The sequence below is a fragment of the Pogoniulus pusillus genome, chromosome 18, assembly GCF_015220805.1.
Source record: "Pogoniulus pusillus isolate bPogPus1 chromosome 18, bPogPus1.pri, whole genome shotgun sequence".
Lineage (NCBI taxonomy): Eukaryota > Metazoa > Chordata > Aves > Piciformes > Lybiidae > Pogoniulus > Pogoniulus pusillus.
In genome coordinates, this window is record NC_087281.1 from 1,588,153 (window position 1) to 1,600,963 (window position 12,811).

Here is a 12,811-nt window from a genome sequence, read left to right on the forward strand (position 1 = left end):
TGTCCAGGTTTTATCATAGCTGAGATGAAACTGGATCAAATACTGGTACTGTTTTAGCAAATCCCTCCTCAAATGTTTTGAGTGTCGCAAGTTTATTCAACCAACCAACCAAAATAAACCCAAAATGGCACAGCATATACCATAAGTAAAATCAACACACCTGTATGTGTAACAGGAAGACAAAGCCAGTGGCACGATAAACAAAAAGCTAGCTGGATACAAAAGGATGAATGTCTATTGCATAGTAAATAAACTGATAATCATTTCCAGGTGAGACAAGATGTTAGATGAGGTCACCATGCAGGTGCTAAAAAAATGTAAGCCCTCTTAGCTTACTATTGACCTTTCATTTGGAAGCTGTGAAGACTTGCAGGAGGAGATTGACAAGAGAGGAATAGTTATCACCTGATATTTGCCACGTTTAGTACTGAGCCCCACACAAAGTAATACTTCATGTTTTCAGAACTAAATACTGTGCGTTGGACCACTTCAGCTCTTGCACTTGCCCAGCTATATGAATCTCATGTGGAAACAAGGTTTAAAACCAAAGCATAGCCAGACATCAATCAATTGGCTGATGTTCCTCTCCTGCTTATCTTATAAAGAAAAGCCAGCAGACAGTTTCAATAGTCAAAAGAAGAGCTGAAAAAGAAATAATCTGCATGCTATTTGCCACTGCAGGAGCTGCTTGTGAAAACTGGAGGCACTCTGGGACTAACTGAAACCTAGCTACGCACTTTCAATTTCGTTATCCACAGACTCCCAGTTTTCAGGGTGATGCCAAAACCTACAAAATTTGATATTTGCTTATTCCAAGCAAAATCAAGAAAGCTCCTCTCCATCCCTGAAAAAAACCCCTACATACTCCCAGCTCTACAAACATTTGTCAGCTCATAGTTCGGCATGAGACAATCGGTATCGCAGAACCCTTTGGTTTACATTGCACAAGTATGGCGTTCGGGATGGTTTAACAGAGCAGAGCGGCTGAAAATTAACGATGGGCTGGTTTGACCAAAACAAAAACCAACTTAGCTAATCTTTCCCAAAGGGAGAATTTGGCAAAGTCATTACCACACTAGTATGGCAAAAATCAGGTAATGAATACGGTCAACTCATCATTTGTCTTTCCTCACAGCTTCTTTCACATACTGGGCGACTGAGTGGCATGCAGTAACTTGTCCGAGGGAGAAGCTGATTATACAAGACATTTGACTAAATGACCATGAAGAAAATAAGGCACTTCCTTTTTCTTTAGACTTATTCCAATACTTAAAAAATAATAAAAAGAAAGACTAAAAGGCTCTTTTGGTCTTTTGTTTCTTGACAACCACCAGAAAAAATCATCTCATGAAATAAAGGGTTTCTTTGTTCTTTTTTTCCTTTTTTTTTTTTAATAACACTTGAAAGTATAAAATGCTACATTTCCAAAAATATATATATTTTTTTTTCTGCACCAGCACCCTTGTATAGTAAAAGTATCTACTTTTTTTTTTGTTCATTTTGTTTCAATGCACTACACTTTTATCTACACTTTCATTACATGTATACAGCAAATAGGCAAGCATGGCTTTTACATCCTTAATGAAATTGTTGGTTTGTTTTTGTTTTCTATACAGGGAGGTTTTAAAAAAAATACTTGAACAGTTTGCCCAGTAATGTGACACATAATGCATGTACCTTGTTCTCACGTAATAATCCTCTGAGGAGATTTAAAGTATGGTTAAAATAATTTAAGTTCAGATTTTTGCTTCAATAGTGTTGCTGTTTCGTTCTCGGCTTTAACGTAGGTGTGAAAAGTTATCGTCATCTGCATTTCATGGCACACTTTGCTTTCAAACGTCCGATTTGGCAGGCAAGAGATAAAAGGCTCCAACGTCTGCCCTTTGAGGGCTTGGGTAGTGACTAAAACAGCCTTATCAAATTTTGAATACTTTTTGGAATCCCTTCCCCAATGACATCCCTGACCAAAGGTTCATGCATGATGCATCATCACACAGTACATTCAGAGAGAGCTTTTGACTTTTTTGTTCTTTTTTTGTTTGTTTGTTTTTTTCCTTTTTTTTTTTTCCTTTTTCTTTTTATTTGATAAGAAGAATATTCCTAGAAGTCTCTCACAGTAACTGCCTCTGTCATCGGGTAGTTAAGGGACATCTGTCTCCATCTCGTGCGAGGCCTCCTTACCGTTCGCTTGGGGCGGGACACCAGAGGATGATCAGTGCGGAGGGATGAGTTGGACCTTATTGCTTTACTACTATTCAGTGCAGGTTCTAGAACCACTTTCACCCAAACAGGAGAACAACAAAAAGCGGAGTTGGAGGACAACAATTTCTTTGTCTGTTTTTGTTAGATGGTAAGACGAACGGACAAGTGCCCCAGCTCGCTGCACTGAAGACAGGCAAGCAAAGGCGTTTACCAGTTAACTGATCAGCAGGCAGGCATGGTCAGGTCATCATTGGGTGAAGAGTTCAGAGGTCAGAAGGTCATAGGTTAGTTGCCGGTGGCGGCTGGGTGGTTAGAAACAACAAAATAAAAAATAACAAAACAAAACAAAAACCAAAACAAAAAAAAAAGAAAACAAAAAAAAAAAAAAAAGAAAGAAAAGATAGAGAAGAGATTAGTTCCAGCTAGTGACGGCTTAATGACAACATGAAAACTAATCACAACTAATAAAAAAACCAAGCATGTTTAATTCTGACATACTGCTCGACACCATCTACAGACTGCAATAAAAATCATGACAGCCCTCCATCATGATTTGGACACGTGAAGGAGAAGCCCGCTCCCACAAACCGGTTAACAGGAGAAATAGAGATAAAAATACGACTAAGGACTAATGGTTAGTAGCAGTCGATGAAGGAAACTGGAAAACGAAAAAAACAACAAACAGTTTTTGGAACCAGGTAGAAGATTTCTGGAACGACAGTCAGTGCACAGCATCAGTATCTGACTGCTATTAAGCATTAGTACTTCCCCAGGTGCAAGCATTAAAGCAACTATTAATGATGGATGTGATTATTAATAACTGGTTGTTAAAAAAGAATGGAGTCATCATCTAAGAAATTCGGGGTTTAAAGAAACAATTTGGTTCAACAAACTATGGGCCAAACAAAGGGTTTTTTGTTCAATAAATTTTTTATTGCCTTTCATTTATTCTATTTACAAACGACATGGAATTTCTTGGCCTCATGATACAAAGCAATACTAAACTGTAGTCTAGCAACGTAGGCATCATCATGGGAACCGGGGAAACGCTCAGCCTGCTACTTTAGCCAGCGTTTTCCCGCTCGAAATACTATTTTACACATAGAGGACACTTATAAAATGCACTTGCATGTAAACACTGTAAAAGTCCTGCCATTTTTAAAGTCTATACTTAAAAAGCTCTAAGTACATCAAAAAATAGAGAAAATATCTAAATCGATACTAATAAGGCATTTTAAAACTACAAACAGCTCTCTTTATTCATTTTCAAGGCTAATACTCTGCAAATACAATAAAATCTGACATTTCATATACATTCCTGCTTTATATTTTTATATTTTAAAAGAAGCCACCTGTAAATACTATTTTCTTTTGAAAAAAAAAACAAAACTAAAAAAAAAACCCAACCCAAAACAAACCCCAAAACCACAAAGAAATTACAGTAAAACATAAAAAAAGTTCTCAAGTGGAAAGTTATCACTCCCAATGTTCTTGAGCTGCTCTTTCTTTAATCATTCTCTCACATTCTCCTTCCCCAAACTTGGTCCACTTAACAGTAGTATGATTTTTCTGGTTTTTTAAGACTCATTCAACAGCTTAATTATAGCTCATAAATTCTGAGGTTGAGAAAAAGTTTTTGTACTGTTGCCATTTTGACTAAGGCAGAGGAGATGAAAGTGAGAAAGGTATTCAGTGCAAAGTCAGATTTGTGCCATTACATAAAGTGAAGTCCAGTAGGTGTAAAATTCACAGATAGCATCGGTTTAGCAATCTTTCTTGGGGGTGGTTTTATTTCCACATCCTAAGAAATGGCCTAGCATTTAGGATACAGCTCAGAAAAGTACAAAAAGATTATTACTGTAACATAAATGAGACCATAGATTCCCTGATATTTTTTTTCAGATTCAAGCTAAGTGGGATTTAGAATCATAAAAATCAGTCAGGGTTGGAAGGGACCACAAGGATCATCTAGTTCCAACCCCCCCTGCCATGGGCAGAGACACTCTACCCTAGAGCAGGACACCCTACCCTAGATCAGGCGTTATTTAAACCTATTAATCCTAGATCAGGATTTATTTAGACCGAAACAGCCCTTTCAAAAACAAGCACAAAAAAAATACTTCATGTGGCACAATCTCACCACTTTTCAGGTATACTAGAACCAGACTCTTAAAGCATTTTGGCACTGATTAAAAATTTGATTAAATGGTATTAAAATTTAGATACATAAATTATGTGACAGTTGTTTTGGATAAAAGTCAAGAAAATTCTCAGCATTAATATTTCTTGTGGTGTTTATAATCAAAGCAAGCTACCTCTTAAAAATGCTAGTACACCTGTGATACCTCCTCTGCCAAGTCTCTGGCCTTCTACAGTACACACAGGTTTGTCAGCTGTGCAACACCATTTACAGTTCATTACAATTAAATCAGTCAGTCTCTCTGTTATAGATGTATGGAATTCGATTTTGGATTACTTATAAACTGGGGGGTTTATTCTGAGTTAAAATTAGCTATGGTTTTTCAACCCCTCAGCAATTCTAAACGCTTAGTCAGTCATAAGAGTAAAACATTTAAACATTTGGGGGATTCTTGCTTTAAAATGCAGTGCTTATCTTTAAAAAAAAACAACCACCTCAACCATACCTGTATGCAAAGAATAAAACCTACATTAAAAAGAAATGAATGCAGTAGTACTACAAAGTCATCTGAAATCCAATTTAGACTTAAAAAAAAACAACCCACCAACAAAACTTTAGACCCAATGAATGCAAATATAGATTTAGTGACACTTCATGATAAACAAAAAGGTTTCTGCCCTGAAACATAGATTTCGGTTTGCTGACATTGTTTGTCGTGGCTAAACCTGCAGAATTGTATTGGTGACAGAACAGCTGAATGGGTGAAGAAGGTAAATACTGATAATGTTTTAATTCTACAACGTAGTATGGGCACATTAAAGGAAACTGGACAGTAAACTGGGAGTTGAACTTTGCTGAACAAAGCTATCCTCAAAAGTTTTTGTGAAACTCTTAAATCTGTGTGGCAAGAACCTGAAAACTACAAAGAAAATTCAGCTGCAAAATTAACTGCAAGTTTCTTAGTCTGCACTGGGATTATATAGATAAGACTTTAAAGTAACATTCTCCTGCAATATCAGCATGGGTTTTGTGCTAAAAGCAAGAGGCAAGCATGACTCCTTCCACAGAACATAAGCCACGGGCATTTATCTGCTTAAGACAGCGGGCTGCCACTACTGCTAGAGATGAGCACTGTGTTATCAGGAAATGGCTGTATTTTAAAAGGTGAAATGACACCAATAATTAATCTCAGTGACACAAGTGACCCAGATGGAACATCTAGGTGCTTGGCAAAAGCTTTACGATCTCTTTGTTGAGAGAACATTACAACGATGAACTTGAGCTACGAATTGGTCATTTCACCTCTCCGTGCTTTATCGCTGTATTTACTCATGGTCCCAGGCAAATACCTAATTAAACAAAAGGGCAGTCTCACTTATCACCTCAAACTGCCAGGCCAGTCAGGAAAGACCATCAGCAGAACCTGAATTCTGCCACACCTGGTTGTACTTCCAGAGACAACCAAATCCTTACCAGCGATTACTCTTGACAGAGACAGTGTTTTGGTAAACATGGGCTATGACTTTATTCTGATCATAGTCTTCTGCCCACTGAGAGTTCTCAAGAAATGAGAACAAGCCAATGGGCTGTAAATAATATGCAGCAATCTTCTAGAAAACCTTAGTGTCTTGCCAGCCTTACATTTTCTGTAAAGCATAAGAACATATGAAAGGTAAAAGTGTTCTGTAACTATAGCAAATATCCAGGAGAGCCCTTTTTACTCTATTGATTGGAATCTGTACTGCTTCCTGCAGCTAATTTACGGAAGGCTGTGAGAAGTGAAGTGTACTCAATGTTAGGAGATGTCAGATCTGTCACCTGAATTTGGCTTTCGAATATTACAGTATCATGGAAGCCTGCACATCAGTGACTGATGTGAGAAGAATAATAATACTTGGCACGTAATGCTCAAAGCCCTGTGTGAAACAAGAACCCCCACAACACCCCTGTGAGGTAGGGAAGTATTATTATCCTTATGTCACAGATGGGAACACACAGACAGAGAGATTAAATGACTTGCCAAAACCCACAGTGAGTCAGCAGCAGAGATGGGACAGGAATACATCCCAAACATTGCTCCCTAGCCAATGTCAATAAACCGAAAAAGAACACTTTTCTCTATCAATTCTAATACTTCATTCAGGGGTCCAAAGGCATTACACTTGAGGAACAGGAGAAACATGAAGATTTACTTTCCATTCAAGGGTTACAGAGAGATGCCCAAATATGGGATGTCATCTCACCAACAGGACTTCAAAAGTTGCTTCTCCTTCAGGTTACACGTTTTAGCAGCAAAAGGCAAAGACCAAGAAACGGATTTTGGCAAAAAAACCCAAAACATTACTCCCTACCCTTAGTAAATCAAACTCAAACAACTTTTGAATTATCTTCACAGCTCTTAATCTTTCTGAATTCAGACTGGTATCTGAGCTCATGCATCCTCGTATACAGTACAGTGGCTCAAAAGTGTATTGGAAAGAACAAAAAGTAAGGAATCTAAATCTTCAGATTTCTCCAGACACAGACAGGAGGCATTTATTCCTTTACGTCTTTCTCATTAAGCAATCATCCATTCATTTTATTTTGCAACACCAATCTGATATTTCCACACCAATTAAAAGAACAAATTACAGGAAAGGGGAGGGGGGAGAGGGAAGAGAATAGGACTACATTAATTATTGTAGCACTGAATTAATAGTGTTCCATGATGCAGACGGCTCTTTAAACAGGGTTTGTTTTTTAAAGGGAATCAATTGCAGCCTTTATATTAAATATATCACAAAGTTTATCTATTTAATTGAGCTGGGAAAGCCAAGATTCACATCATGTTTTTTTAAAACCACCAACCATTCCCAAAGCTCTAAACTATGAAGTTTCTCTCTTTAATTGAGCTGGGAAAGCCAAGATTCACGTCCTGTTTTTAAAACCACCAAACGTTCCCAAAGCTCTAAAATATTAGCTATTCAAATTTGGGGGTGGGGGTAATAACAACCAAATAGGTGAAAAGAGGGTATTTGGTTAACCAGCTGTGGTGTTGCAAATCTCATGTACACTCAAAGCACTTCTTACAAACAAGAACTGCAGAACTAAACTAACCTCGGTCTGCGGTCACAATCCTTTGGTAAGGATGGACACGCATATCGTGCCTTCGAACTTTAGTAGCCACCGCACCTAGTTAAATTGCAATTACCAAGACAAAGTTAGAAAACATTCAAAGAAAACATTAACAGCAGGTTTATCAAAATGGATTTAAATGACCATTAACTACACAAAAAAAATAATAAAGGTTCACTTTAAGAAAAGCAACAAGTTAAGGCACAGTAGTTTTCCAAACCTTAATCTCAAAAAAGGAGTTTATCTGTGCAGATTAATATTGCATTTTGATTTAAACATCCTGGCCTTAACCTGTTTCATCCATTCATTTACAATCCCAACAGAATTACAGTATTTCATGAAATCTATTAGACCCAAGCACAGAAGCTTTACTAGTCACATATTCACTGAAGTGCCTTTCTGCAGCAGGACTATTTTAAATAATGCCATCTTTTAATACTGACAATTATTTGCTAACCTTAAGATCACTTCCAGTTCTACCACAAAAAAAAAAAAAAAAAGAAGGTTTAAAGCAATTCTTCAAGCCTACAGATCTTGATTTTTAAAGTCAATAAGTATGAACTGCAATGAATTAGGTGATTAGTAAAGCAAACACTATATAGAACACTTAGCAGTCAGTATACTACTATACACTCATAAATTACAGCTACTCTGTAACAGGAGCTAACCCAAATTAATAGCACTATTTCATTTAAAATCTATGTGCAAAAAAGTGCAAGTAAGTCACTGACTGCTAGGCCAAGCTTTTTTTTTTTCAAGGCTGCTGAAACTAAGCATTTGTTAAAATTCAGATCTGATGAAGGATCAGTTAAAACCGTTCTTGAATTCTTAGCCTTTCGTTGGGAAAGCCATACCTGAAGATAAAAGGAAGGGAATTGAAAGTTAGTCACCAACTAAAATTTGATTCCAATACCAATATCCCCCAAAATATTAAAAGGGATACATTCCTCTGTCATTTTGTAAGGGGAATTATTTTAAGACATCTTAAAATGGCTACTACAAAAAAAAATGGACAGAATAAGGCATTCTATTGAGTGCAACTATGAAATAAAACTCAAGGAAAAATTAATTTAAACCAATCAGCTCTATACAGTTGCTCAGATAGCAGAGCAGAAGTTGTTGGGCTCGTTCTTTCTTAAAGGTCTTTTCCAGCCTATGACTACTTGAGGAGTTCTGGTTTGGGCAATACACAATTTGCTCCCACAGCAAACCCAGAAGTATGCAGTTTTAGGACTCATTTTCCCTTCCTCTCTCCTTACAGAAAATTCTGCAAGAAATCAAAGTTCCCTAAATTATATTAGATTATTACTGTGGAATGATCTCTTTTTTCACTTGCTAGTAACTGAATGCAGGAGAGGGCTTTGCCACTAACCAGCAGCTGACAGCTACCATGATGGTGCCTGTGACTTTATCTCAGGATGTAACACAAGCTGACTCGCAAATGTGCTAGTTTGAGCCTAGCTGGGATATTTTAGTGAGAGGAATCAGATTACAGGCTGTGAAAAGGCAACAATGGTGATGTCTGCTGCACTCATAGGCTTGCTGAGATGGATAAAAACAAGAACACAAACACAGATAACAGAGCTGCTCTCTGGCTCTGGCTGCCTGCACTTCTCCCTCTAACCTGCTGTCTGTGTGACTAATCCTTCTGCTTCCTAACCCCCCTGGCTGATTCTCCAAACTCACCTTGAACATAAGGCAAAGTCTGGGATAATGTAAAGAGGTGGAAGGGTGGATGGGAGCCCCTCCTGGGGACTGTGGTTTCTGGGAAGGCTGCTGTGTTACTCTATTACTTTTTTAACTTGTCTGTTTCTGTCTATAGCTGTAGATATTGTAAATACCTGCTTGTATGTTGTACTAAGCTGTAAACAGAAAGCTTCATTCTAATGTCCAGCTCAGCTGAGTCCAGCCTGGGTGATTTTCACAAAGTGGGGAGGGGGCATGTAACACCCAAACCATCTCAACAAATTAGGGGTGGAGGAACTGGGGAGAATATTTACATGTTTGTGGAAAATTAGGACATGATGGCACTATCATATGCTCAATGAAATTTGGTTATAGGCTATCAGATAATAACCATAATCTGTTAAAGGACAGACCTACTGCATACTTGTGTCCTACTAAAGCTGCTACTACAGATTCACTAATCCTGAAAGTCTGAGATGGGTTTTTCCCCTCGTTTACTAAAGGTAACATGGAAATGTGTATGCACACATACAGGTAATTCAGCAAGTATTTGTCATGTTAGTGAAACACTGTCTTTTTTTTGCAGTACTTTCAACAAAATATTGACTTTGCACCTTATTGTCCAGTGTTCATGAGAGATGCTCAGAATTGGGGTAAATCAATAACTGCCACTGAACAAACTAAGATCAAAGTCCTAAAAGCCAACATTATGAAGCACCAAGGTCATATGCAGTTCAGAACAAACTGAGAGGAAATACTTAGTTTCTGTAGATGGTAGGGAAGGAAGAACCTACTGAGACTGCTCGTTCCATATTGACCAGCCAACTGAACTGTCACAGCTGCTTTATCATTCTCATCTTTACACAGCTAGCCAGTGGTCTGAAATATTAGGGCTGATGGACATTTCAATCCAGTGTACATAAAAGAAGCCATCAGTAATGTGGCTAATTGTTATCCTTTCATTAGTACTTAGTTTGCTTTATACTCATTTGCTGAAAATGTTCTCTGTTTACAAAACGATTTTCAGCATTCTGATATTGAGGATTTGTCAGCAGCATACCACATAAAGTAGAAAAACACCCAAATTGGAAAAAGATCTCTCTATTCTCTCCAGTTTTGCTGCAATAAAGGGATGCTGCATCCAGCTCTGTGGCTCTCAACACAAGAAGGACATGGACCTGTTGAAGCAGGTCCAGAGGAAGGCCACAAAAGTCATTACAGAGCTGGAGTACCCCTCCTACAAAGACAGGCTGAGAGAGTTGGGGTTATTCAGCCTGGAGAAGAGAAGGCTGTGGAGAGACCTAAGAGCAGCCTTGCAGTACCTGAAGGAAGCATATGAGAAATCTGGGGAGGGACTGTTTACAGTCTCTTAGCAACAGCACAAAAGGGGCAATGGTTTTAAACTAGAGAAGTGTAGATTTGGATTGGACATTAGAAAGAATTTCTTTCCAACGAGGGTGATGGAACACGGATGCAGATTACAAAGTGAGGTGAGGGCAAGCCCCATGCCTGGAGATGCAGGGTCAGGCCTGATGGGGCTCTGAGCACCACAATCTCCTTGGACTAGATGACCTGTAAAGCTTCCTTCCAACCCAATGCATTACGTGGTTCTATGAAATGTAGTATTTATGGGAGCCCAAACAGCATATAACAGATCATAGAACCATAGCATCAACCAGGCTGGAAAAGACCTCCAAGATCATCCAGTCCAACCTAGCACCCAGCCCTGTCCAATCAACCAGACCATGGCACTAAGGGCCTCAGCCAGTAATTTTTTGTTGTTTTGGTTTCAGCTTGCTGTGTTGGGTTTTACTTTCAGCAATCACATTAATCCACTTGACAGGCACTTAATAACAGAACAGATGAAAATGCTCATATGTTATTTGAGCAGTTTTTGTAGACAGTTTTGATATACCTGATATAACACCACTGAATCAACTTTTTCCTCTTTGAGCCTCACCAACTCTAAGCTGCAAATATCACAAACCCATAAGCAATATATTCTCCGGTCAGCCAGGTACAAAGATCTTACCTAATACACCACTAGGTTCAATAGGATACTCAAGGATTGATGTAGCTGGTGCCAGTGTGTAGGGGTATTCGTATGGTGTGTAAATTAAACCAGCTTCGGGTCCAGGTGGCACTATTGCAGCGGTGGGATGAGGAGTTCCGTTTGGCATGACAGCGGTTTGTATTTGTCTGATCAAAGGCATTATGGTAGGGCCAGCTGGCGTAGGAGTACGCAGGGCAGCTGGTGGGAGAACAGGCGCAGGCCCGGTAATAATCCTTGGAGCCTGGGCTGTTGCTGCAAGAGAAAAGGCAAGGGCTGCTACAGTAAGCAAAGAAATTCAGAGGAAAGTATGGAGACAGCAGTACAAAACGTGGAAAGAATGGGAAAAAAAGGGAAAAGTAGGAAAGAAGAAAAATAAAAGGAAATCATTAGTACATGCGCTGATCACACAGTGCCAAAGCACACCATTCAAATGCAAACAGCTCTCATTTCCCAGTGTGATTAAGTATGAACATGCAAAATAAAAAGCCATTGTAAAACAGTGAGGTAGATTTCTCAAACAGGTTACACAGCACAAAAGCTCAATTTAGAGCACGTTTCTTCATTAACGCTACCGAGACTGAATGAGACCGAGATGCATGCAGGGACACATGGAAAAACACTGTCATAAATACAGCCTCTCAAATTTAGTGCAACTACAGAGTCCACAGGCACTCAAGTTATGCAGAGCTGCTGTGTGAGCCTAGAGTTATTGACCATCTTAACATTGTGTTTAAACACATTGCACGATTCTGATTTCCAGGATCAGCAAAGTTGAGGTTGACCTAGAAACAGTGCATCTCCTTTGCATGAGAAGGTCACTATGGCCTTGCTCAGGGGTTAAAGAAAATTGCTATCTCCTCTTTGTTTGGCTGGATTTTATGTGTGTGTGTACATATAAAACAGTGCTAGCACATTTCACTCTCCTCTTTGAGGCTGGTTGGTACGCACGAGTGCAGCTTTCTATGCACTGCTACTGATCTGCATTGATTTAATTAACTCACACACAGCCTGAAACGGGAAATGCAGTGACTTTTTTAATCAGAAGTGCTCAGATTGAATGAGGAATTCTTTAAAAAAAAACAACACAAAGATTTTAATTTCCTTTTAAAAAAAGGAAAGAAATCAGAATGGAGTCTACATCTTGGAAAGAGCAGATCGAAGGAGGTTCTCCTCCCCTCTACTCTGCCCTGGTGAGACCCCATCTTGAATACTGCATTCAGTTTTGGGCTCCCCAGTTTAAGAAGGACAGAGATCTGCTGAGCAGGGTCCAGCAGAAGGCTACGAGGATGATGAGGGGACTGAAGGGCATGGCTGATCAGGAGAAGCTGAGGGACCTGGGGCTTTTCAGTCTGGAAAAGAGAAGACTGGGAGAGGATTTAATAATTGTTTATAAATATCTGAGGGCTGGCAGGAGTGGGGGACAGGCTCTGCTCACTGCTGCCTGGGATAGGACAAGGAGCAATGGGTGTAAGTTGCAGCACAGGAGGTTCCAGCTCAACACAAGGGGGAACTTCTTTACTGTAAGGGTCCCAGAGCACTGGAACAGGCTGCCCAGAAAGGCTGTGGAGTCTCCTTCTGTGGAGACTTTCCAGGCCTGCCTGGATGTGTTCCTCTGT

The 12,811-nt window shown here is 39.2% G+C and overlaps 1 protein-coding gene across 7 annotated transcripts in view; it reads right to left on the reverse strand.

Annotated features, from left to right (window-relative positions):
* Positions 1-1,519: 1,519 nt before the first annotated feature.
* Positions 1,520-12,811, reverse strand: part of QKI (QKI, KH domain containing RNA binding) — a 196,610-nt gene continuing 185,318 nt past the window's right edge. For 2 of the 7 annotated variants that reach the window (XM_064158234.1, XM_064158239.1), the window contains exons 6-8: positions 11,175-11,471; positions 7,439-7,513; positions 1,520-2,504 (exon numbers count right to left, since the gene is read on the reverse strand). In XM_064158234.1, the coding sequence (XP_064014304.1) occupies positions 2,488-2,504; positions 7,439-7,513; positions 11,175-11,471 (389 nt within the window). In that variant the 3' untranslated portion in view covers positions 1,520-2,487. Of the gene's footprint in view, positions 2,505-6,513; positions 8,311-11,163; positions 11,472-12,811 lie in introns of those variants that run through there. The other 5 variants (XM_064158236.1, XM_064158235.1, XM_064158240.1 and 2 more) reach the window with 5 other exon arrangements.